Source organism: Equus asinus, chromosome 28, assembly GCF_041296235.1.
Source record: "Equus asinus isolate D_3611 breed Donkey chromosome 28, EquAss-T2T_v2, whole genome shotgun sequence".
Lineage (NCBI taxonomy): Eukaryota > Metazoa > Chordata > Mammalia > Perissodactyla > Equidae > Equus > Equus asinus.
Window position 1 is genome coordinate 50,151,213 of NC_091817.1, and position 26,010 is coordinate 50,177,222.

General features: G+C 63.7%; 1 protein-coding gene across 4 annotated transcripts in view; it reads right to left on the reverse strand.

The window, feature by feature from the left end:
• PIEZO1 (piezo type mechanosensitive ion channel component 1 (Er blood group)) overlaps nucleotides 1–26,010 on the reverse strand; it is a 66,115-nt gene that overhangs the window by 18,760 nt on the left and 21,345 nt on the right. For 3 of the 4 annotated variants that reach the window (XM_070500527.1, XM_070500528.1, XM_070500526.1), the window contains exons 2-14: nucleotides 15,410–15,505; nucleotides 8,314–8,436; nucleotides 7,265–7,307; nucleotides 6,989–7,127; nucleotides 3,685–3,853; nucleotides 3,321–3,534; nucleotides 3,043–3,214; nucleotides 2,827–2,940; nucleotides 2,651–2,744; nucleotides 1,769–1,869; nucleotides 1,174–1,434; nucleotides 332–443; nucleotides 69–274 (exon numbers count right to left, since the gene is read on the reverse strand). In XM_070500527.1, coding sequence (XP_070356628.1) covers nucleotides 69–274; nucleotides 332–443; nucleotides 1,174–1,434; nucleotides 1,769–1,869; nucleotides 2,651–2,744; nucleotides 2,827–2,940; nucleotides 3,043–3,214; nucleotides 3,321–3,534; nucleotides 3,685–3,853; nucleotides 6,989–7,127; nucleotides 7,265–7,307; nucleotides 8,314–8,436; nucleotides 15,410–15,505 — 1,844 coding nt within the window. The remainder of the gene's footprint in view (nucleotides 1–68; nucleotides 275–331; nucleotides 444–1,173; nucleotides 1,435–1,768; nucleotides 1,870–2,650; nucleotides 2,745–2,826; nucleotides 2,941–3,042; nucleotides 3,215–3,320; nucleotides 3,535–3,684; nucleotides 3,854–6,988; nucleotides 7,128–7,264; nucleotides 7,308–8,313; nucleotides 8,437–15,409; nucleotides 15,506–26,010) is intronic. The other variant, XM_014836580.3, reaches the window with a different exon arrangement.

The following is a 26,010-nucleotide window of genomic DNA, read 5'->3' on the forward strand; positions in this document are numbered from 1 at the left end:
CTGTCCAGAGAGGGCGCAGTGAGGCCCAGCCCGCGCGAGGGCCCCGCACCCGCCGCGCCCGCAGGTACCTGGAAGAGGGTGAGGCAGAGCAGGAAGAGGAACATGTAGACGATCTTGTAGACGACGAGGCGGCCGGCGAAGCTGACCACGATGAACATGCCCGCACACACGTAGATCCAGTATTTGGCGTAGATGCCCGTGACCAGCTTGCCCAGGCTCCGGAGCAGCGTCTGTGTCCGCGTGGGCTCTGCGGGCCAAGCCGGCGGGGAGGGGACTGTGGCTTTGGGGTCAGGCAGGAGGGGGCTGTCCCCTGACTGCCCCGCCTGCTCACCTGTGTCTGCCACGGTCACCTCCGTCAGCACAGTGGGCGCCCTCGCCCTCTTCAGCAGCTTCTCCTTGACGAACTGGCGCAGCAGGAGCCAGAAGGTCAGGGTGCACAGCAACTGGGGCGGGGGGCAGGGGGCAGGGTCACCAAGGGCCGGGTGGCCCGGCACCCCTCCCAGAGCCAGGGTCCAGCCCAAGAAGGTGTGAGCCCCAGGGACGGACCCTCAGCAGCCCCCACCCAGCACTGTCCCCCTGACACCGTTCCCCTCCCGGCACCGCCTCCCATCAGGGCCGTCCCCCCAGCACCATCCTCCTACGGGGACAAACTCACTCTCATATATACACACACACACAATCCACACATAAATGCACATGTTCTCACACACAGGCTCCCAGGTTCATACCTGCACACAGATGACCAGGCTCACACATTTCACACACACAAGTTCACGTGTTTGCACACACACTCATGCACATGGGCTCACACATCTCACACAGTAAGATATAACCCACTGGTCCCCCAAACACATGACAGGAAGTAGCACAGACACCCAGGTACAATGACACTCTGGCATACACCTGTCTGATGGAGGGACACGGTGAGGGCACAAAGGTTCCTTGAGACCCGGAGCAGCAGGCAACACTAATGGAGCCCGGGTCAGAGACACAGGGACTGTGCCTCCAACAATGCGAGGTCATCACTCATTCACTCGACAAACACCTGGGCCCTGCCCTCCCTGAGCTCCCACTCCCCTGTGGAACTGAACAGACTGCCCTGTCACACGTCCTCCTGCCGAAACCCAAGGCACCGCGTCCACCCACAGCGCCCGGGCGGGGCGGGGGACTCACCATGGCGCCCAGGTCCAGGCAGGGGTAGCGGGTGTGCTCCAGCCCCAGCTGGCGCAGGCTGACGGGGCCCAGGGTGGTGGGCAGCTCGGGGCGCAGGTCCATGGCCCACACGTAGCGCAGGCTACACAGCACGAGCCCATAGAGCAGGATGAAGGGCGAACAGAGCGTGGCCAGCTGGTGGCGGCTGCGCACAGTCCAGATGAGGCAGGCCCAGAGCAGCAGCACGAAGGTCAGCCAGCTGTGGTAGGTGATGCTCCACACCTGGCAGCGGGGCGGCGGGCAGGGCTGCAGGGTGCGCACCCAGGCCCCGACCCTCCCACAGGTGGAGCAGTGGTGGGGCCGCGGGGAGGCGCTCAGACACTCCCTGTCGGCCCAGAGTGCCACAGCATAGGACACACACTCACACTTGCGCACTCACCACGTGTGCTCTCACACACGCATGCATGCTCTCTCACGCACCCGCCCACCGGCTCCATGTGCGTACACATGCGGCCCAGTGGGTCACAGCTCCATCCATTTCTGATGACGAGGCTGCCATCTGCCTCCCAGGTGTCACGTGAGAACCCGCGGGAAGGGCTGGGGCTGCTGCTCTTACCATCATGGCGATGAGGGCGCACACATAGCTCTGGTCCATGATGAGGTGGCCCAGGCCATGCAGTGGAGACGCCTCTCTGTGCTCAGCCAGCCTGGGGTGCACTAAGGGGTGGGGGTGGGGGTCACCCAGGGAGTCAGGCCACCAGCTGGGAAGGCTCCAACATCATAGGCCAGAGCCCCTCACCCACACCTGACTTTGCCCTAAGATGTGGACAGGTTGCTGGAGCGGGGCCCTGGGGCAGGGGCCCAGCGAGGAGGAGGGAGCCGCAGACAGCAGACATCTCCCAGTGGGCACAGGGGCAGAAAGCATCCACAGAGGGCTGGGCTTCTGTCTGACTCAGTTGTCAATGTGTCTGTGACCCTGAGCCAGTCCTTGCCCCTCCCAGCACTTCGTTTCCCAGACTCTGACCCCCTTCCAGCTCGTGGGCATGTAGGTCCCCAGGGTGCCAGCTCTCAAGGACAGCAATTTCAGCTCCTGCTTCATGCAGGGACAGTTCACAAAATAGAAATGAAGGCTTAGGGCAAAGAGAAAAAGCACCAGAAAATACGCCTCCTTGTGGGGCTCCGCCAATGCCAAGCTCCGGGGCCAGCACCCGCCTGGACAACAGCTGGCCACCCTGGGCCGCAGGGCCAGCCCAAGGCAGAGCTGTCAAGTTCTTTGCGGGCCTGGGGCAGGTGGGGAGGGGGTGGGAGACCTGGAGCCTCCCCTCCCCCAGGGTCTCAGGGGCTGGGCAGCAGCATGGCCCCCCGCCTGGCCCTGGGCAGCCAGATGGGCGCAGCTAGAGGCCAACAAGGCGAGACCACCTGGTGACCACCAGGGGGCAGCACCGGTGTGCCCATGGCAGGAGGCGTGCCTGGGTGGCTAAGGGCGCGCCTTACTCACGGGGGCGCTGCTGGACGGGGCTGTGGCTGGTCAGGTCGTGAATGATGCAGTTGTCGGCCTCCGAGTCAGGCCCCGTGGGCATGGGCTCCATGCACTGCAGAAGCGACCCCAGAGCCGGTCAGCCGAGCCCGCAGGCAGATGGGCTCCGGCCCCACTGCTCAGCCCAGACTCCTCACCTGGACAGCCCCCTCCTCCTTGGAGGCCATAGCCCGGGTCTGGCCCTGGGGCCACTGGTCCACCTCGGTCAGCTCCACCTCCCGCTCCTCGTCGGCCCCAGCCGCCTCCTTCCTCTGCAGAGTCCAGAGGCGAGAGCTCAGCTCCCCACTCCGTGCATGATCGTGGCCTGAAGGGGGCGGCTGGGCAGCGCAAGTGCGCTGGCCCCGAGCACTCACCTCGTCTGCGGGCTGGTGTGTGCGGAGCTTCAGGAGCGAGGTCACCGTGTAGCAGAGAAGCAGCAGGATGCCAGGGCTCACGTAGACAGGCCAGTCATGGCTGGTGTTGAGGACCAGCACATGGGGACTGGAGCAGTTGGTGGGGGACACGAAGTCCTTGAGACCAAACACCCTGCCCAGAGACGGCACATCACCGACTGCCAGCCTCAGAGGCAACGGGGCCAGCGAGCAGGGCCAGGGCGAGGGGAAGGAGGGGGCCCGTGCAGGCGAGCTCTTACCTGGCCCAGATGCTGGTAGGTGGGAGCATGGCCTGGGCGAAGGGAGTCTGGTAGCAGTAGAGGCAGATGAGATGACCGGTGCCAAAGCAGCCCACCATGACGCAGATTGCACTGAAGCCCAAGGGGCTGATGGGAAAGTGGCAGGCCCACCAGGTGCAGATGGCCAGGAAGACCAGGAAGTAGACGCTGGAGAAGGCCGACGGGTGGGCGATGCCTGCAGGGCCAGGCAGAGGCAGGCAAGGTCATACCAGGCGGGGCCGTGTGACGGCCGTCTCATTGGTCAGTGGGGAGCTCCAGCAGGCTGCCAAGACCCCTCCTAGTGCGACAGCCAGTGTGGGGTCCCCGCTCCCCACTGCAGTGGTACCTGCCAGTGCCAGCAGCATTATGGCCAGGGTCCGCCCAGCGGCCACCAGCAGCCAGTGGGCCGTGATCCGGAACCGGGCAGCCAGCCGAGACCTCTGCTTGGGGGCCAGTGCAGGGGCTTCCCAAAGTCCTGCCGGAGAGCCTGTGTCCACTTCCCTCTCATCATCGTCCTGCCCAGGTCACGGGGGGGCAGGGGTCAGTCGTATGGCACTCGGGACACTAGGAGGCACTGGGGCCACACCGGCACCACGCTGTCCGCTGCCCCTCTGAGGGCCATGGGACTGCCAGCCCCGGTGTGGACCCGCACCACCCTCCGTGCCCGGAGGTCTACCCACCACCTTCCTGCTGCCTCACTCGAGTTCACAGCCCTGAGGCCTTCCTGGAGGCGGCGCACCTCGGCCCCAAGACAGGCTCCTGCCAAGCCTTGGCACTCATGATGACTGACCTGTGCAGGCCGACCTCGGATTATTCCAGAACTCCTCGAGTGCCTGTTATCTCCCCATCTGGACCAGGGAGCCCCCGAGCACAGGGAAGGCCCCACAGATTCTTGCACGTGTCCCCAAAGCCCCTGGACCCAGGAGGAGATTTTTAAGAAAAGGAAGGAGAGCAGCACACGCACTTTACAGTTTGCAGAGCACTTTACACAGAGCCCTGCACACAGTCCCAGGTGCTGATGCAGCACTTTCTTTATAAGTAAGACACAGGCTCAGAGGGGACCCCAAATGACACAGCTGGACAGTGGTGGCGCCCATCTGCTCCCTGCTCCCTTTCTGCTGCCCGTGGGGCCTCTGGAGAGTGAGGGGTGGGCACCAAGGGACACAGCAGGTGCAGGGTATCCTGGTGCCCCACCAGCTCTTCCGGACGCGCGGTGCCTGGAGGCTGCCCTCTGGAGGGACGAGGAAACAGACGGCCCCTCCAGGCCTCACCTGCTGTGGGGTGGGGTGGGGCACGGGATCCACCAGGGTCTGTGTCCCTGCCCAGCCTCAAGGTTCCCCAGAACGGAGCTGTTTCCTGGACGTTGGGCGGAGCCAGGGGAGGCAAAGAGAACCCGGACTCTGCGTCAGGCGCCCCGCGTCCCCATCTGTAAAATGGGTGCTGTGCATGTGCCCTTCCCAGCAGCTGAGGGGCACTTGGCGTCCGAGCGGAGAGCACAGGCTCTGGAGCCAGGAGACCTGGCCGAAGCCCAGCTCCAAGTCTCCCATCTGTGCAGCCTCGGGCAAGTCACCTAACCCCTCTGTTTCCCGCCTGTCAATGTGGGTGAGACCAGGCAGGAGAGACGAACCAGACACAGGTCCTGCCCTCACCAAGCTGGGGGTCTGGAGGCCCCAGGGAGGCCGGTGAGCTGTGCGTGGAAGGAGGGGAGGGGTAGACCAGGGGAACGGGGCCCAGGGTAGGAAGGACTGAGACAGCGGAGCAGGAGCCCTTGAGGTCAGGGTGCCTCTGTCAGACCCTGACTGTGAGGGCTGGGGGCCCGGCCGCCTGGGACAGGGAGACGGCCGGAGGGCGCGGCAGCCAGGCCTGGCTCCCCCGCCCACAGCTGGTCCTGGCCCTGGCCCTGGGAAAGTTTCTGGGAAGGCCCGTGAAAAATGAGCGTTTCTGGGAGTGGGAGGGACAGAAGCAGCTGCAGGGTGGACGCACAGGTGCTTGGGGCCGCCTGCGGCGTCCAGGCCGGCTAGGCCTGGCTCCGGCCCGACTCGGCACGTCCCACAGGCCCACAGGCTCAGCAGAAGTTTCCACATGTCTCCGCACCTCCCACCACAGCCCGTCTGCCCCCTCAGGGCATGTGCATGCGTGTGAAGTCAGGACGTGTGCACGTACGTGGGTCATGTGCAACTGTGTGCACGTGTGGTCCTGCTGGGCAGTGTCGTACGTGCAGAGGGCATTTGGGTTGCTCCTGGCTCTGGTCTCTAAAAGTGGGCACCTGGGAAGGGTGCCCCTACCTCCTCGCTCAGCGTCTATACAGCCGTCTGGGGTTGGCAGGACACGCAGGCCCCTATCTGCCACCGAGGACGCTCGAGTGACGGGGGCCTGACCCAGTGCCCTATAGACCAGAGTCCAGCCTCCAGGTGCCGCCAGGGCAGCACGTGCTCTGAGGGGCGATGGCAGCGTGGAGTGGGGCTGAGCCCGCCCACCCCAGGTTGGGGGATGAGTCCAGCCTTTCCCGGCAGAGCCGTTCTGGGAAGGCCCAGCTCCACTAACGAGGAAGCCAGAGGCAGCCCTGGCCCACGAACCCGCTGGCACCCACACACCACCGTGGGGCTGGAGAAGGGCCAACCGAGCTGGGAGGCCCAGGGAAGGGGTGTCCCGAGGGCAGCCAGAAGGGCAGTCCCAGCCCTGGCTTCCCCCACAACTGCCCAGAGAAGCCCCTCGACCTCCAGGCTGCGTTCCCACTTTGAAATGGGGCATCAGTCTTGCCCTGCAGGTCGAGGACGTGGAGGGGTGGGACAGGGGCCACATGAGCTGCAGGCAGAGTCGCCCCTGACCTGCTGTGTGGCCCTGGGAAGCCCCTCGCCTCTCTGGGCTCTCTGGAGGTCAAGGCCCTAGTGCCCAGCAAGCATCAGTTGGACAAGTAAACGCTGGGACTTGGTGGTGGGGGGGTGGGCCTGTGGCTGCCAGGGCCTCCCCAGAGGGAGCTCTTGTGCCGGGATCCCTGGATGGAGCCCGAGGCCAGGTGTGGGGGGCCAGGCTGGGCTGGCAAGCGCAGCCTCAGTGCAGGGCAGAGGACACTGAGCCTTCGACCACAGAGGACATCAAGGGCCCAGTGCTCAGCCCCACCCGAAGAAGACCTCTGGATGGTCCCTCCAAGGACAGTCTGACTTAGGGCCTCGCTGGGCTCTGAGCCTGCATGGCCCCGCCCTGCCCGCAGCCCCACCGATGATGCCCCTGCTGTGGGTGTGGCTGCTCAGCGTCTGTCCATCTGTCCACCCGTCCCAGGGTGCTCCCTGACGGCCGGCACAGACCACCCTCTGATGCTGCTGGTTCCCTACTGCCCTGTGGCCACCAGGAGTCTCCTCCAGGAAGGGTCTGAGGGCGCAGATGCTGGCTGGGGCTCCCTGCACGTGTCTGCCTGAGAAGGAGCCCTGCCAGGCCCAGGTCTTAGAGGGGCACGCCACACTGCTGCCCCCCCAAGGGGACGACACCTCTCTCCCTGGTGTGTCATCTCTTCACAGTGAGCACATACCAACTCTCACAACTAAAGAGTCCATGTTTGTACTAAACGAACATAAAATCGTCCTCAGACAGCTGGACACAGCCCTAGAGAGCCCTCCCTCTGACACGCGGTCCGGCCCGCCCGCAGCCCTCACCAGCTCCCGGGTGTGCTGGCGCCGCTGGGAGTCCCGTGTGAGGCGCCCGCAGAGGCCGAGGCACACGGAGGAGACCACCAGGATGCCCAGGTCGGGGGCCACCAGCCGGACGGTGTTGGGGATGTCCTTCAGGTCCAACCTGTGAAGGGCAGGGAGAGCCTGCGGGTTGGCCCAGGAGGGTAGGTGCCGGGGGAGCGGGGCGTGGGGGACCCTGGGTGCTGGAGGCTCCAGCCGCAGGCCCAGGAAATCCCAGAGGGATGCTGGCGGGGCTCTTACCTCGTGACACCTATGTGTCGGGAGAGGGTCTCCCAGGGGCTGCCTGCAGAGGAAGGCACAGGACCTGGGTCAGGTGGTGAGCACTGAGCAACCTGCTCCTTGTTGCCAGGAGGCCCTCAGGGGCCAGAGTCACAGAACCCCTGGTCTCCAGGGCACCCGTGACTGGTCTCAGGGATGCTCGCAAAATGCTGTCTTTACCAGTAGGGAGACTGAGGCCCAAGCTGGCGGACTGAGGGCCCACCTGTTCCGCCTGGCAGACCGGGGATTCACGGCCCAGCTGGGCGGTGTGTGGCCACGGCAGGGCAGATAGGGCTCTGGGAGCCGTCAGCCGTGGCCGGCACTCCTTGGGGGCTGCCAGGACCTGTGCGCCCTCGAGGCACCTGACGTCTCAGTTTCTGAACCAGGAGGGACAGAGTCATCACAGCATAAAAAGAGAAGTCGGTGCGGACCCTGCCCACCCCCATGGCTGAGCGCTGTGCTGGGGGAGCGGCGCCAGGCAGGGCCCAGGGGTGGGACACCCCAGCCAGGCAGGGGGATTGGAGCCCAGGCTCCCTCATCTGAGGAGCAGGTGCTGATGTCAGTGGAGCTGGGAGGGCTGCATGCCAGCTAGAGATACTGTCCAAGGGGTGAAAGGGCGCGGGGTGGGGGTGGGCAGGGCTCCGAGGGCAGCTGGCGCCACCCAGCCGAGTCTCTAAGCCCCAGTAGCGCGCACCAGAGGAAGATGCTGACAGGGAGGAGCCTGTTGACAGGATCCAGCCCCGTGAGCCGGATCCTGGGTTCTGGGATCAGCACAGTGCAGTGCTCGGCCCAGCCCCACAGCGGCCGTTACCGGGGCACTTAACTGGGCCAGCTGGACGCAAATCACAGACAGGTACTCAGGGGAGGCCCATATCAGGCAAGGCCTGGTGAGGCAGGGCAAGCTGACCTCCCCGAGGACACTGACACTGAGGCCCCACAGGGCTGGAGTGGCTCCCTCTCTCCCCTCCACCCTCCCCAGGCCCTCCAGTTAGCTCCCCCAGGCACCCCCTTCCCGATCCTCGCTGACTCACAGCTCGGTCCCAGAAGCTGGTCCAGGTGGGGCACGGTGTACAGACATATCTGGAAGGCAAAGTGGGCTGCCAGGAAGAGGAGGCTGAAGACCAGCAGGGCTCGGAGGAGGCGGCCAGTGTGACCTGTGGGCAGAGCAGGCGGGGGTGAGGCCAGCACGCGGCCAGGCCTGAACGGAGACGGGGAAGGGCTCGACCCACGGAGGCCACTCAGCCCGGCTCTCAGCCCTGAGCCAGGCCACGACTGCCTGGCGCAGGACACACACTGAGCACGGACACGGGGTCCCAGGGGGCCATCAGCAGCTCACTCCATGCCATGCTCGCTCTTACCCACCCCGCCAACACTGTCCCACTGACCGTCATGGCCCTCGATTATAGACGAGGACACAGGAACAGATGGGAAGCCACTGGCCCACATCACACAGCAGGAAATGTGCAGAGCACAGCACACCCAGGCTGCCCACCGCCTGGGTCCTCCCCTCCCTGGGGCGGTGGGGCGGTGGGGCAGTGGGGGCAGGAGCCAGAAAAGAGAGGGATGGCCCCCGGGCTCGGGGAGCCCCCTGCAGGGCTGTGCGCGTATCCAGCAAACCTGTCACTGCGCAGTGTGGACTGAAACAGGCACCAGCATGGGCGGGTGGAGGGGGCAGGGCTGGGATCTCGGCTCTCAGAGGAAGTGGGGCGAGCCTTGCCATCCTGGTGGGGTGTCGTAGGGCTAAATGCTCCCAGCGTGTGCGCGGTATGGGTCACTGCAGAAACAGCGGCTGCCCACATGCCAGCGCCTGCTGTGCCAGGTGGGGCTAGGAGCCTCCCAGGCCTTATTCACCCATCCCGGGGGCCCCAAACCCTGCGGGAGGCCCACCCCACTCGGGAGAAGCTGAGTCTGAGAGCCGGGCCCAGGAGCCCGAGCGCAGGCCAGGGTGGGTGGCCCCAGACAAGTGCCTGTTCCGCACATCACAGAACCCGCTCCCCGGGAAGCAGGACTCGGCCCACCCAGCAGGGAGGTCTTGGCTGCAGGGAGAGGGCTGGGCGGCCATGGCCTGTGCTCAGCATGGACTCTGGAGCCTGGGGTCACCTCTGCTCTGTGAGTGGGTGGGCAGCTCGCATCGTGCAGGGGCCCTGGACCAGAGGCCTCCGCTAGGGTTCTGCTTCCCGCACTCTGAGCCCTGGATCCTGGGTCTAGGATGTGGGCTGTGGATGCCTCCTCCTCCTCTGACCCAGGGCCTTTCAGCAAGGGCCCCCGGGTCCTCACCCCTGCTGGCCAGCTGACTGGTCGCCAAGAACTTGCAGAGCAGCCTGGGCACCTCTCTCAACTTCCCAGAGCTCGGGGACAGGCAAGGTCACCATCAGCCAGGACCTTCTTTCTCCTGCCCTGAGGCCGGCGAGCTCAGGGCCCATGTCCATTTTGTTCACAATCTTGCAGCATAATTGCTGTTTGTTAAACAGACTCAGAATTGGCCTGTGTCCCCTTCCCCAGGTTAGCCTAGCAGATGACACTCTTGGAGTGACACGTGAGTGTCCACAGTGAAGACCGAGTCCTTCCGCAGTCGCCTGCTGGCTCATCTGACTTTACCAAGGGAAGCCAGGATCAGAGAGGGTGAGGGACTCCCTGGGCAGCCCAGCGAGACTCCCAGACAGGATGTGGACAGCTCCACTGCCTCACTCATTTCTAGGTCCCTCCTGGCCCTGACATTCTGACCCTTCAGTTATGGCCTCTGACCCGCGGTGGGCGAGCGAGAGGGAGAGCAGGGTGGGGCCTGTGGGAGAAAGCGCTGGCGGGAAGGAGGAATGGAAACTGAACGGGAACAACTGGCCCTCGGCCCGGCTGGGCCCCTCTGCTCAGAGCCCCAGGCCAGAGGGAGAGGCCACAGGCCTCCTCACAGGAGGACAGAGCTGGGCTGCCAGTGGGGGGCCGTGCAGGGCTCCCAGGGCACAGAACCTTCCAGGGGCCGCCTGCTCCGCCTCCCCACCCGGAGCCCACTGGAGCCACAGGGCCAGGAAGGAAGAGCACCCCCGTGCCCGGCTCACCCGTGGGGCTCCCCTCCTGCAGCTGTGGGAAGTCTCAGGGGAAGATGCGGCAGGAGGGCACCCGGCCCCACTCCGTGGACTCACCCGCTCCTGAGCCACAGAGACCTGAGGGCAGCCTTGGCCGTGCTACCAGGACCGAAGCCTCGAGCGCCAGGCTGATGGGCTCCTCATCCACTCGAGAGCCCACAGGCCAGGGAGGGAAGGCCCAGGCCCAAGGCCCCTCGGCAAGAGGGATGCCCTGACCACCTGGCCCCTGCCCGACCACCTTCCCGTCCAGCACTTCTTGGACATCTGTCCAGCAGGCATGTCAGAGTTAACACTGCCCCTGCCGCCCCCTCTCCTTCTTGCTTCACTTCTCTGCTGGCCACACAGTGTCCTGGACCATGAGCCAGCGCAAGGCCAGAGGGGCCAGAGCCCTGGGCCTGCAGTGTTGGCACTCCCTGCCCGGCCAGGCCTGGAGCAGCAAGGGAGCAGAAGAGGCCGGGAGGCTCCACCAGGCACCGCTGGGATGGGAACCCCATGCTGACCTGTGGGGCAGACAGAGGCCGAGGCAGGCGCCCCAACCTGGCCTTCTCCTCCAGAGGCAGCTGTGGACCCCCTTTACTTGCCAGCACCCCAAACGTCTGCCTCTAACAGCCCCCACACTCCTGGAGCCCCGAGCTCCTGACACCTCCTTGGGGTCTGGTGGCATCTCAAACTCCTGCACCGCTGAGCCCCAGCCCCCCTCACCCCGTCAGCACCTCCGCCTCGCCTCCTGCCAGTCTGACCCCCAGGGAGGGCGTCTGGCCGGACCCCAGTCCAGGGGAGACCCTGCCCGGCACTCGGCACGTGCTTGTCCCAGCTGTGCTGCTCTCCCGCCATCGCCCCCGAGCCCAGCCTCAGGCTGGAAGAGCAGCCAGTGCCCTGGGAGTCACAGGGATGGTGGACAGCAGGGATGGGCAAGCCCAAAAGGAGCTCTGGCTTTGGGTGGGCAGGGGGTCAGGAGGTGAGGGGCCCCTGCACGTGCCCAGGAGGGACAAAGGGTGTGGTGGGGCTCACGGGAGTGCTGCAACAGGTCCCCGTGGACGCCGAGGTCCGGTCTTGAGTGCGGGACGGAGCCATCTGCGGGCAGGGGAGGAGCGGCTCCGGGTGGGCGCGGGCTCTGGACCCCACACCACAGTTGCAGGAAGGTGCTGCCTGCCTCTCTCCTTGGGGCCGAGGGTCACTCACTCCTCCACATGGGGCCTACATAACGCAGGGAGCATCATGGAAGGACAAAGACCTGTTGTGGGGCAGGAGGGAGTCCACGGGGAATGGCCTGTCCTTGTCCCTGCTCCCTGCCCCATCCTCTGTCCATGGTGGGGAGGGTGGGCCCAGAAATCACCCATCCCACGGAGCAGGGCTCCCCCGCAGGGCGTCAGCTCGGGCAGGACTCTACAGGGAGATGGGAAGTGGGGCTGGGAGGCTGTGGATCCCAGAGCAAGGAAGTGGGGGGACCAAACGGGGTGCACGAAGAGCAGCTGTCTGATCTGTCTGACCCTGAGTGGGAGCCCTGGGTCTAAGCCCCCAGAACTGGCCTGATGGGGCTGCTCAGTCTGCAAAGGCTCCAGGGCGTCCCCTGCCCTCGGCAGTGGCCCTGACTCCCGCTGCCACCAGTGGTGGCTCACAGACCACCGGCCTGCCGCCCTCCGGGCTTCCCTGCTGCCCCTTCAGTGTCCTCCCCCCTCCCCCTGCTGAACCGCCATCCACGAAGGCCTGGCGCACAGGACCCTCTTCTGGGGCAGGTGCAGCACCCACGCCAGGGCAGAGCTCCTGTGCCGTGAGGAGCCCCCACCCAAGACAAGCTGAGCAAGGGCCGAGGCTGGTGCGTGGGGTGCCTGTGGGGGTCCCTCGGAGTGGCACACAGGGTGCTCTAGTATGTGCTCTGAGAAACCGAGGGAAGGGGCACCCTCCAGATGTCCGAGGCCCCATCAGACGGAGGGTGGTCCACAGGCGGGGGCAGAAGAGGGATGGGCCAGGGGGTGAATCCAGTCTGAGCCATGAGGCCCTGGGGGGGTCCGCTCTGCTGAGACTGGGTGGGGGCATCATCTGCTCATAGGTCTGAGACTCCAGGATGCCAGCGTCTGGGCAAGGGCGACGGGATTACTCACAGGGGCCTCTGGTCCCTTCATCCCACCAATGTTAGGCTCCTCACCCTCTGAGAAGCAAACCAGACTGGCCCTTGGCCAACACACCCCACCTGAGTCAAAGGCGAGCTGAGGCCTGAGGGGCAGGGCCGCCTGGGGAGTTTTGCTCTAAGGCAGGGACGGGGCCTCCTCGGGTCCCTAAATGTTAAGCAGGTCACCAGGAGCTGTCCCCGGGGTCTACTGCAGCTTCTGTTGCACCTCCACCCTGCCCTGCCCTTCTTGGGGCACATGGGTCCCCGCCCGCCACCCCAGCCCCCATGCCTGGCCCACCCCCAGAGCCGGGCACGATGACGAAGGAAGGAGCCAGAACCATCCTGAAGAAACACTGAGAGGACACTCCCACCTCCTCTCCTCCCTGCACAGGGAGCCCCCTTCCCGGCTCCCAAGGTCAAGCGGACACCCACGCAGGGATGGGGCCAGGGGTCAGAGCCCACAGGGGCCCAGGCAGCGTCAGACCTTCCACCGGACCTTCCACCGGGGGCAGACGCCCAGGCCCGGCCGCTGCACAGCTCACAGCCCTCGGCCAGGCGCTCAGTCACGGGCAGGCCTCACATTTTCCTCTCTCCCGCCCGGAAAAACCCAGCAGTCCCCCTGTCCTTGAAGGGCCTCTGAGTCTGGACCGATAGACAGATGGACATCAGGCAGGGAGGTCTTCCCAGTGCCCCTCCCCTGTTGCCCAACCCTCCCGACTCCGGCCTCCTGCCCTGGCCAGGAGCTGCGCGTCCTCACGGCTGACTAGAGGAGAGTGTTCCCAATTGCCTACAGGGCATGAAATATTTACGGGACAGGCGGCTTTTAGCCGAGGGCCTGGGAACAGACAGAACTGGCTCCACAGAGTGAAGAGGAAGGCATGATGCAGGCTGCCCAGCAGGCCCTCCCCGGGGAGGAGGTGGACCCTGATGGCTTGAGTTGGGAATCGGCCGACAGCTGCCCCAGCCGGCCTGGGAGGGGTGTGGTCTCAGGTCCCCAGCAGCTTCCAGCAAGGCGCCTGTGCAGGGGCCCTTCCCCAAAGGCTTTATCCTCTCTGCACCCTGACTTCTACCCGCATTCCAAGACCAGCGCCCTCTGCAAGCGCCCGGAGCAAGGAGGGGGACAGACGAGGCGGTTAGAGCCAGATGTGACACTCCAGGGAGGGGGTGACCTGTCACCCTGTGGGAGGCAGAACATTGCCCCCCCAGGGATGTCCACACCCCAATCCCGGAAGCCTGTGGATATGTTTTCTTACACAGCAAAGGAGGATCAAGGTCGCCAATCAGCTGACCTTAAAAGGGGAGCTGATCCCGGATCCCGGGGGGGGCCCCACGTCATCACAGGGTCCTCACACTGGGAGGGGGCGGGAGGGTCACAGAGTGACGGGGGTGACACACGACCAGCCATTGCCAGCCTGGACGAGGGAGAGACGGGCAAGGAGCCAAGAAGCCAGAGAAGACGAGGAAACAGATTCTCGCCTGGGGCCTCTGGGAGGCACCAGCCCCGTGACACCTGATTTTAGCCGAGAGATGGTGCTGGTTCCGCCCCTGACTGTGAGAGGCACACGTATGCCATTTAAGCCACTCGGTGCAGGGACTGGTCCAGCAGCCACAGGACACTCCAGAGGCCCCAAAGCAGCCAGTGTGCTGCACCCAGCACCCCCCGAGGGCGGGGTCCTGTCACCCTTCACGATTCTCGGCCAAACCCTGGCCCTGCTTTGTCGCCCATCCCTGCCAGGCCTTGGGGCCCACACCACCGACAACTTGCTTCCTGGAGATCCCGTCTAAGGCCTGGGCACCTCTCCTCATGCTCCAACACCTAAGGGCCCTTCCCACCCACAAGCATGCATGCAGCCTTGGGAACACGGCCCTGAGTACTTGCTCTCACTGAAGAGATGGGACAAAAATGGACACTGAAGTACCCAGAGGGTGGGTGGGAGGGGCCCCAGGATGGAGGGGTTGGGCCCCTGCCACTGCCTGCCCCCACGTCATCTGGCTGCAGGAGAGGGAGCAGGGTGCCCATGTGGCCCTGTCCCCCTCCAACAGGTGACAGCTCTCAGCTCCCAGCCCCTATTGGATGGCTGTGCCATGGTTGTCACTGTCTAGACCCTCCTGTGGCACAGCCCCTTGATGGGCCTTCCCACTTCTGTCTGTCTTGTGGGCACAGAAGCCTGCGACAGCGCCCGCCCTCCAGGAGCTCAGAACCTAGGAGACATGTGTGCCCAGCTACCCAACCTACGAGGTGGTTGGAGGTAAACTGAGGCCCCTTGGAACGCCAAGAGAGCCAAGATGGGGCTGGCCCTGGGGCCGAGTGGTTAAGTTCACGCGCTCTGCTGCAGGCGGCCCAGTGTGTCGTTGGTTTGAATCCTAGGCGCGGACATGGCACTGCTCATCAAACCACGCTGAAGCAGCGTCCCACATGCCACAACTAGAAGGACCCACAACGAAGAACATACAACTATGTACCAGGGGGCTTTGGGGAGAAAAAATAAAATCTAAAAAAAAAAAGAGAGCCAAGATGGAGCCTGACTCTGCGAGGGCAGGGAGAGCTGACGTGGTGGCTGGGCAGAGGGGCTGTGTGGACGGTGCTGGGGGCTGGGTGGGGGATGAGAGAGGGAGCCAGTGGGAGGACGGCCAGCCCACAGCACTGGGCCTGAGCCTCCTGATGGGGGGACGCCCAGGGATGGAGGAGTCCATCCGACCACCCCCATTACCTTTAGCATGCTCCCTGAAACACAGGTCAGAAAAGAGATTCTGAAACTAGCCGGAGGTCTATGACAAGAAACGAGGCTGCTCGTCCTTTACCCACGGCTGTTAAACCGCAGAGAAAGTCCATTGCTGCCCAGGGCTTCGGCCCGAGGCCCAAGACCCCCCTGCTCCCAGGTGCCTGGGCTGGGTCCACCTGGACAAAGACCCCGAGACATGCCCCCCAGCCCTTACCTCGGAGGCTGTGCCAGGAGGGGCCCGGGAGCCAGGGCAGCAGCAGCAGGAACAGCAGGTAGACCAGCGAGAGCGCGTTGCAGCGGAACAGGCAGGCTGCGGGGAGGAGACAGGTTACCACGGCCGCACAGCAGGGCCAGCCAGCCCCACACCCCTCCCCAGAACCTCCCCCAGCATCATCCCCACGCCACCCCAACATCTCCCCAGAACCTCCCCCGGCATCTCCCCCCATGTCACCCCAACATCTCCCCAGAACCTCCCCCAGCATCTCCCCCCACGTCACCCCAACATCTCCCTAGAACCTCCCCCGGCATCTCCCCCACGTCACCCCGCACATCTCCCCAGAACCTCCCCCGGCATCTCCCCCACATCACCCCACACATCTCCCCAGAACCTCCCCGGCATCTCCCCCACGTCACCCCACACATCTCCCCAGAACCTCCCCCGGCATCTCCCCCACGTCACCCCGCACATCTCCCCAGAACCTCCCCAGCATCTCCCCCACGTCACCCCAACATCTCCCCAGAACCTCCCCCGGCATCTCCCCCACGTCACCCCGCACATCTCCCCAGAACCTCCCCCGGCATCTCCCCCACGTCACCCCAACATCTCCCCAGAACCTCCCCGGCATCTCCCCCACGTCACCCCACACATCTCCCCAGAACCTCCCCCGGCATCTCCCCCACGTCACCCCGCACATCTCCCCAGAACCTCCCCAGCATCTCCCCCACGTCACCCCAACATCTCCCCAGAACCTCCCCCGGCATCTCCCCCACGTCACCCCGCACATCTCCCCAGAACCTCCCCGGCATCTCCCCCACGTCACCCCGCACATCTCCCCAGAACCTCCCCGGCATCTCCCCCACGTCACCCCGCACATCTCCCCAGAACCTCCCCCGGCATCTCCCCAGAACAGCACCCCCCACACATCTCCCCTGAGCCTTGCCCCCAGAACGTCGCTGCCTGGGCTGGGCTGGTCGTCCCTGTGAGGCTGCCCGCCTGCCTGCAGGTGTGAGTGACTGCTTAGCATATGACACATCCGTCTCTCAGCACACACTGTCACACCATCACGCTGCCACACTGTGTCCTCCTACAACTGGTTCTGCACCCCAAATTCCATTTGGGGGTTGTTCCACATGGACCCAAGTGGCACAGGTCACATGTGTCCCAGGCACACATGACAATGTGGTGTCCACCCTCCTGTGGGCAGATACCAAGGTCGTGACTGATTTTCATAACTTGCTTTTTCTCCTTTTTAAAGTTTTTTGTTTTCAACCAAGATACAGCACAACTGACTTTGGGATCCAGCTCCCCAAGCCTTCAGTCACATACAGCCATGAGGATGCCCACGTGCGCCCAGCAGCAGCCCCATCCTGGCACCCGCCACTCACCCGGCCCCCACGGCCATGCTCCCCAGAGCATCCGCACGTGGTATCGCACATGGCCTCAGCCCGGCTCCTGACCTGCCTTTGCGAGTGGCCCATGTCTCAGTGGCTTGTTCCCGCCTCTCCTCCTATCAGCTCAAACACAGTCTTCCCACCGGGGGCCCTTTCTGAGCCTGGCCCACTTGACGCTGTCTCAACAACGCACATCAGGGTGGCTGGGGACCTGGCCTGCTGTGTGCTGGCGGAGCCTGTGTCCCAGAATTGAGGGTCATCAGGAGATGGCGTAGGAAATGCTCTGTGTCCTGATGTGGGTCTCATCACCAGGGAACTGGGGGCCCACCCAGACTTTCCTGGGCTACCCGAGGGGGCTGGGCCAGCAGAGGCACGACATGCTGCCACGGGGGCCAGCACACGTGGCACTGCTGGTGAGCCCCAGGGCTGCAGCCACCTCTGCCTGCCCCGCTCCTCAGTCGCTGCTGCTGGTGAGCAGGCCCAGGTTGACCCCAGCCCTGTCCACCCAAGGCCCAAGAGGACCAAGCAGACCACTGCAGGCACCAGTGCCACCAGGAATCTGTCCCCTCCTGGACAACCCAGCCTCACAGCCCAGACATCTGTGACTGAGCAAGGGGACCCGATTCCTCTTCTTCCCACCTAGAGGCACGGAAAAAGCCTGCCCTGGACACAGTCCCTGAGAGAGGGGCCCAGGATCCCACCCCCACTTCCTGCCCCCCAGACTCCCGAGACCTCCAGAAGCAAGTCACCCGCCTGGCAGTGACTGAGACCTCCACCCAGCAGCGACCTGGACAGCCAGGGCCGAAACCCGCTGACCTGAACTTGGCCACGGACTTGGCTACACAGACCATCGCCCCTGGGGGCCAGCAGAGCCAGGCGGGGTGCACTGCAGTAAGCCCTTTGGCAGCATGTCTGGGAAGGATGCCAGCAGATCGCGACTGTCCGGAAGAGGCATTTGCACCCCGCCCGGGGTCCCCTGGGGGTATGGCCTTGGCGCCTAGCTGCCCGGATCACAATGACCTTCCCGGGGTCTTCTGGAGATAAGGACATGTGAATGGCGCTGAGGGAGCTGCTACCGGTCACTAGCTGGTGACGATGGCACCCTCTTCTGTGCTAGAAGGAAGCATCAGTCTTGGGGCCCCTGTGGTGCAGACAGGCCTTAGCTGGACACCCTCAACGGTCATCCCAGAGGCCGGGACAGAGCAGGGGCTCCTCCCTCACAGAACTCAGACTACTGAGACCCCGCGGCCCGCTGCCAACACTCGACCCCACGCCCAGGCCCAGGAACACCGGCAGAGCCAGGGGCGGTCCACACCTCCTCCTCACATCTTCAGGACGCAGGACAGCTTCTGGAGGGGGCCCAGGTTGGCTCGCCCATCCCCCTTCTCCATCTCCACCTCCCTCCGAGCCTCTGGCCCAAATAGGGGCTCAGGCGCTGCAGAGGCGAGAGGAGATGGTGGCTAGAGGAGCCAGCACTCCTCGACAGAGCCATCCGCCGGCCACGCAGCAAGTCCAACTCTCAGCCGGACCTCATAGCCTGTGTGGTCAGCTCATCCTCCAGGCCTCAGTTTCCACATCCATACAAGGGGCTTAACACCACCTGCCTGAAGGGGTGTCAGGAGGGTTAAACTGAATCACGGGTGTGAGGTGCTGAGTGCAGGGCCGGGACGCAGGGCTTCAGTCCCTTCCAACACCTGACCAAGCTCCTCTCAACCCAGCCATGAGGAAACCTGAGAACCATGTGGTCAGCGTGGTGGGCCCCAAATAGACTCATCGCAGACAGTCCGAACTCCTGACCTGCTGCCTTCCTTTCTGGACACACAGCACCCCTCTCGCTCCCCTAGGAGTTGTCCCTAACGTCAGAACGCCTCCTCCTTCCATTACGCATGCCAGCTATAGTGATCAGCTCAACTCTTTAAATCTAAAGTTTTTCAACAATTATACATTTTCATAAAAAAAAAATCAATCTGATCTGGCCCAAGAGGAGGAGGGAAATGCGTCTCAGGCAAAGGCTTCTCAAGTTCCTTCTTGTTTCCAGCGTCGCACTTTTCAGCCTACTGGGTTTTGCCTCTCTCCCCACCACAGCGCCAGCCCCAGCATTGTCCCCAGAGAGGGCAGCACCCACCCTGTTGTACCAGCCTGGTGAGATCTTCTCTAGCCAGGTGTTCATCCATCCATCCATCCATCCACCCACCCATCCATCCATCCATGCATCCATCCATGCATCCATCCATCCATCTATCCATCCATCCATCTATCCATCCATCCATGCGTCCATCTATCCATCCATGCGTCCATCTATCCATCCATCCATCCATCTATCTATCCATCCATCCATCTATCCATCCATCCATCTATCCATGCATGCATGCATCCATCCATGCATCCATCCATCCCATCTTCCAGTCATCCAGCCAGCCACCCACCCACCCATCATCCATCCATCCAACCTTCCAGTCATTCACCCATTCATCCATCTGTCCAGGCACCCATCACACCTACCCATCCAGTCTTTCATCTACCTGCCCACCCCCCACTGGAGGAACTCTCTCCTGAAGATCTGCTCTGAAGGCCCCTGACCTGAGGCACTCCTGTTCTGATCTGCCAGGGACACCAGACACTGAACAAGCACACGTGACCACGGATGGTCTCAAAAGCCTGTGACAGGGCATCTAACGTGGCACAGGCACCAGGGAAGCTCCCAGAGGCGGAGCTTCTTAGGAAGAGGGATGCGGTGGTGCCTCCACATCTCCCACGGTCTCCGCCGGGCCTGCGAGCAGAGCCTGCGGCTGCGGCAAGAGGAACACAGGGTCACTGTCTAACGGGGGCAGAGTTTCCGTTTGGGAAGATGAAAAGTTCTGCGGATGGACGGTGGTGACAGCTGCACGATACTGAGACCGTACTTCATACCGCTGAACTGTATGCTTAAAAATGGTTAAGATGGTAAATTTTATATGTATTTTACCAAAATAAAAAACAAGCAGACAGCCCCTGAAATCAGTGAAGGATTTCAGAAACCAGAACCCGAGAGCAGGGGCCAGCCCAGGCCGGCACTGCGGCTGCCAGTGGAGCCACGAGGTGCGCGGGCGCCGGGCCTCCCGTCCTCTCCCCACCCCCAGGCTGAGCAGGAGGGAAAGAATCTCCAAGAAGCTCTGGCTGCCAAAAGCGGGAAATCAGAGACAGAGTCAGAGGGAGCGGGGTCAGAGGGGAGGGTGTGGGAGGAACTTGGGAACCGACGCACAGCAGCCCCAGCTCAGGGCACGGATGGCACCGCCCCCACCCTGGGAGGACCAACTGTGGACCACAGCACGCACAAGGCCTGCCTGAGAGTCCCTCATTCGTTCATTCATTCATTCATTTAACACACAGCTAACGCCCTGTGGAAGGCACTGTCTAGGCTCGGGGACACAGCAAACAGTTAGAGAAAGGCCAGGAGGTGAGCTCTCTGCCCACACAGACGAGCACGCTGAGCCTTCAGCTCTCCTGGGGGCCCCGGGATGCTTCCAGCATGGCCCGGCGCAGCTGTCCCACCAGAGCACCCGGCTCCCCCAGAGACAGGCTGAGATGGGCTGGCCCTGGCTGGTCTCCCTGACTCCATCTTCTGCTGTCAGCCTTGCCAGGAAGCTGGTACCAGGCAGGCGGGTGGTGCCCGGACAGCCCCAGATGCCAGCGCAGGGGACATGAGCTGGGAAAGCTGCACCCGCTGGCTCCCACCCCAGCAGGGCAGCCTGGGGGGCAGGATAAAGAAGGGGTTCAGGTTATGCCCCCAGTTCATTGTCCCTCCCCAGTGAGCAGGGACTGGGGGTGGGCGAGAGGCCAGCCAGCAGAGCAAGAGTGACCTCGGCCAGCACGGGAGCAGAAGAAAACTGGCCTAGATAGTGGACTCCTGGCCAACGCTCCACCCCGCCGTTGCTCAGATGAGGAAACAGGCTCTCAGAGGAGAAGGGCTTTCGTAGTGGTACAGCCAGGACTTAGGTCTTTCAAAACATCCCTCGTCTATGTGGCTTGTGGGGCTGCTGGTCTAAGTGCCATGAACGCGGTCTCACTATGACTGTGCCTGCTGAGGAGGCTCAGGGCATCAGAGCAGACTGCCTGGAGGAGGTGGCATAGCTTTTGGCTAAGACATGAGCAAGGCTGGAGGAGGTTTCAGTTAGCCTCAGGTTCCAGCAGACAAAGAAGAAATCCAGCTGGGGAGGAGGTGGGCACCAAAGACTTTCCAAGAAAGGGGGACAGGGCCTGCCTTGGGGCAGCTCACCTCCCCAGCCCCATCAGGAGCTGCCAGTGGCAGGGCAGTGACCTCATGAGGGAAATATGCATCTTCCTGAGCCAGGAACAATAGGATGGGGGTGGTGCGGGGAGAAAGCGTGCTGGGCAGGAAAGGGCTCCCTGGCCGCCTGTCCCCCCGACCAGCACAGCTTAACCCTTCACAGACCCTTGCCCGAACCCTCACCCGAAGGTGCACTGGAGCCCAAAGGCCCTGGCCCACATCCAGCCGGCCAGATCCTTGTCCTGTAGAGGAGGAAATTGAGGCCCGGAGAGGGAGGGACCGACCCCTGGTCTCCACTGGTGCCAGGTCAGGAAGGGAAGGTGGGGAGAGGGACGGTCCATGCAGAGGGCCGGACACCATGGCCATGGCCACAGGGAGACGGTGTCTGCCAAGGGGACATCAGACACATGGGACCCTGTGTCAGCATGTGGTTCCTGGGACGTGTCCCTGAGGCTGGCCTCCAACTCAGGTGGGAGAAGAGCCGCGAGGCTCTGGAACTCGCCGGGACCTTCCCTGGCCCGTCCTTCCTACAGGAGCTGGAGTGGGGGCGCCTGCTCCGAGCCTCGGTTTCCCCATTCGAAGAGTAGGGTGGACACGCAGCATGAGGGCTGTGGTGGTGACAGGTGGGCAGGTCCCCGGCTCGTGGGGCCCTCACCCAATCCTCCCTCTGAGCAGGTGTTTTGGTGCCATTCACAAGGAGCCTGTAGGAGACAGGTGTGGCCAGTCGGACACAGTGCCGAGGTGCCTGTGCCCATAGGCCGGCATGGGCGGGATGACCTGGGCTCACGGGGAGTAGTGACCGACGTGGTGGAGGGATGCTGTGCTGCGGCCAGCATGAGCACTGGGAGCTGACAGGACAGTGGGCCAGGGAGAGATGGCAGGAGGCTGCCGGGTGTCCCAGAGAAAGGCAGCGAGGACGGGGGACACACCACGGCCATCGCCATCACTGTCCCCGGGCACTGCGAGGGACATGTAGTCACCTTTAGTTTGCAGATGAAGAAACTGAGGGAGACCCAGGGACACAGCTGACACCCTCGTAAATGGCGCAGGTCCAGGCCAGAACATGGAAGGCGGGTGGGTGAGGGTCACCCCAGGCCAGGAGGAAGGGGCTGCCAAGCCAGCCCTACAGGACAGCTGCAGACAAACGTGGAGGGAGGTGGCTCAGGACCAGCTCGGCAGAGGGGACAGTGGCAAGCAGGGCACATGGCCGTGCCCGACGTGGGAAACCAGGGTGGGGCTAAGAGGTGCTGGGAGCCCAGGGCAGAGCTGCCCACCCTCCCACTGGGCCAGAGGGGTGGCCAGGGCCTCTGTGCAGGGAGGAAACAGAGTCAGGATGGCAGGGGGAGGTGGCAGGGTCCAGAGTCCGGGGGCTGCTACCCCACCACACGGCCACCCCTCCTCCTCCTTCTGTTTCCTCCTCGGGGTGCTGCACGGGGCACCCGAGCTGCCTGGGGGCCAAGGGAGAAGGGCTGATGGCCGTGGGCTGGGGCATCAGGAAGAGGTTCTGGAAGGAGGCGACACGGTGGCACACAGCCCACGCCAGGAGTTGGAAAACTCGTCTTGGCCCCACTCTGGGCCTCGGTCCCACTGCCTGTGACACAGGGGAGCCAACAAGCTGATGTCTGTGGTCTGTGGGTTCTGCCCAGCTCTGCAGGAGATGGGGGATGCCTCTCTGTGCCTCAGTTTCCTCATCTGTTAAGTGGGAGAGATTGTAACTGCTCCCCCTAGGGGGTGCAACTGAAACCGCGCCCAGCGTGTAGCAGGAGAGAACTAAGGTGGCCTAGTCTCCAGGCACCATGGGGCGCCATGAGCCCCAGGCAGCCGTCGGCGCACCACGGTTCCTCTGTGTGACACTAAAGCAGAAGGAGCATTCGTTTACGCAAACATAAAAAGGCCCGGAAAAATCTACATCAACCTGATGTCAGTGTTTACCCTGCAGAAGGGTCCTAGCAGTATCTGTACGGTCTCCTTTTTTTTTTACAAGGAGAACATTCTCACGCGTTACTGGAGTTGTTAACGAATGAACGGATGGAAAAGAAAAGATGGGAGGAAGTGTACCAGAGGGGCCGGGTGCAAGGCCCAGGCTTTCCTTTCCCAGAGGGGCTGCAGGCTGGGAGGGACGTGAGCCATCTGAGTCCTGGAGCACCAAGGCAGCGGCAGGACTAGACCTGGGGTCTCCGGACCCGGGTGGGCACCTCGTGGGTCTGCCTTCTGCCACCAGCCGGGCTAAGCTCCTCGGAGCCAGGCAGAGCCCAGGGACGAGAGGACCAGAGTCCCCAGATGACAGCTGCCAGGCCAGGGCAGCGGCTGGGGGCAGGGGTCCTAGTTCGAGTCCCGCCTGCCCCCAGCCGCTGCGTCTCCCTGTGAGCCCTCGCTCTGCCTTATTTGGCTTGGAAGAGAAGCCCATAAACACTTCCCTACCAGCTTCTGCCAGTAGGCCAGCAGGGCGAGAAGAGGAGGAAGAGGAAGAGGGAAGACAGACGGGGCACGTGGAGGCTGCCTGGCTGTCCTCTGCCCTCTGGAGACGCCCAGGCAGCTGGGTCCACAGCCCCCACAGCAGCCCCCACAGCACTCGAGTGGCCACACCTGCCCCAGCCCCCCAAGGCAGGGGACAAAAATCCAGAATCTGGTCTGAATCCAGACCCAGACCCAGACCCAGAGGTGACTCAGGACTTAGATCCATCCCCTTTCTAGAAGAGGAACGCTGGCGAGGTCGGCCTAGGGCATAGGGGGAGCCGGCCATCTGAGCGCCCCCCCACCCTTTGGGGGCAAGAACTGTGGTGGGAGTCAACACAGGCAGGGGGCCTGGCGTCTCAGAGGCCCTGGGCACGCAGGGCCCTTGGAGAGCATGCAGACCGGGAAGTGGAGGGTGGGAAGAGGAGCTGAGGGCCCTGGCCGGCCCACACCAGCCCCGCCAGCCACGCCCGTGGCCCAAGGAAAGCCTGGTCCTCCCAGACACCAGCCACTCAGCATCCTGTGCTCCAGTCACTCGCCTCCTGCTTGTCACCTGCTCATCACCCTCTGTGAAACACTCTCCAGCACATGCCTGCCTGAGACCCCGTCCCCCGCCAGCGCCCACCACCCCACAGGCCCACCTAGTGAGGGGCAGCCTCTCTGCCCCCTTGGCGACCCTGGCACTGGCCACACACTGGCCTTCGGGGCTTTACTGGACAGTCACGGGGCTGAGACCCTCACGGCATTCCCGCTCCCCGCCTGGCCCCGAGCCGAAGGACGGAGGGAGGCCCCCTCCTGCCTCACGGAGAGCCGAGAGGAAGCTGGGGAGCTCATACCGTCACCCCTTCTAAGGGCTGGCGCAGATCCCGAGGCGCAGAGAGGAAGAGGTCTAGAGCCTGTCACAGTTTACAAAGCTCTAAAGGAGCTTCACAGGAAAGAAACCGAGGCCGCCACAGAACGGAGACCACAGGACTCACACATGGGCTCCTGGGGGAGGCCAGGGCAGGGTGAGGGGCCCTCAGCAGCCGTGGGCAGGAGAGGCCGAGGGGCACAGTGACCTGCCTGGAGCCTGGCCAAGAAGCCTGGGGCACTGCCGTGCTGGCCAGGGTTTAACCAGCATGGTGTTCTGGTTTAACCAGCATGGTGGGGCCGGCCCAGCAGCGCAGCGGTTAAGTGCGCACATTCCGCTTCGGCAGCCCAGGGTTTCACTGATTTGGATCCCGGACGCGGACATGGCACTACTTGGCAAGGCATGCTGTGGCAGGCGTCCCACATATAAAGTAGAGGAAGATGGGCACAGATGTTAGCTCAGGGCCAGTCTTCCTCAGCAAAAAGAGGAGGATTGGCAGCAGATGTTAGCTCAGAGCTAATCTTCCAAATCAATCAATCAATCAATCAATAACCAGCATGCCATCTGGGTAGCTTGGTGTCTGGGTTTAACTAGCATGGTGTCCAGGTTTAACCAGCATGGCGTCTGGGTAGCTTGGTGTCTGGGTTTAACCAGCTCAGCGTCCGGGTTAGGAAACCTGGCTTCACGGTCACCTGACCTGAGCAGGGCCAGGCAGAGACGGCCAGGCCCCCTCCCGGCACCGCTAGCTCCATGAAGCCATGGTGAGTGCCCAGGGCTGAGGGGGCCTGATGGCCACTGTGTGCTGGGCAGAGGAACCCCAAAGTCCTCCCACTCAACCCCCCCGGGTTTGGAGAGCACCCACCAGCTTGGAGCCGGGCCACGCTCCAGCCACACTGGGCCTACGCTGTTGGTGAAACACCTGACTCGTGTCGGCCATGAGGCTCCGAGGGGCGGGGGACAGCAGCAGACAGGCAGCAGCGAGGGGTGGACGGAGGGGACTGGACCAGTCCTGGGGGCTCCTGATGGTGTAGCAGCAACAATGCCGTGGGGGCAGGCTTGAGACCCCACAGGAGCCCAGGCCGACACCACTGTGCCCATTCCACAGATGCACAGACCGAGGCTGCAGAGGACGTGGCTCCCCCAGGTGATGGCAGCTGAAGCAGGAGGGACCTGAACCCCTGAGCCCGACCTCTCAGCCAGCACTGCCCTGTCCCAAGGAGCCCAGGCTGGGGGTGACGGGTGGGGCAGGGTGCTCCTGGGGGGTGCAGGCGGCCTGGCCTCACTGACCGTTTACAGGCCTCCTGACCCCAAAGTGTCTGAACGTGGAGTCACCTCCAGGTCCCCCCACCACAAGTAGACGTTCTCTGCCAGGCAGACAGGTGAGCAAGGAGGGGCTCGGCCATCAGTGAAGACCCACCTTCCAGCCGAGGAAACATTCCCCACATGGGACCCACTGCTCCTCTCCCAGGACCCTCCCCACTGCCCAGGGCCGGAGAACCACAGTGGCCTTGGCCCGTCGTTGGTCCTGAGCTCTGCTCCCCTGAAAGGTCACCACCCTGCCACAGCGACCCCTCCACCCACAGGGACGCGCCCAGATTCCAGGCCAGCGGTGGGGCCCACCTTCCACAGGGAG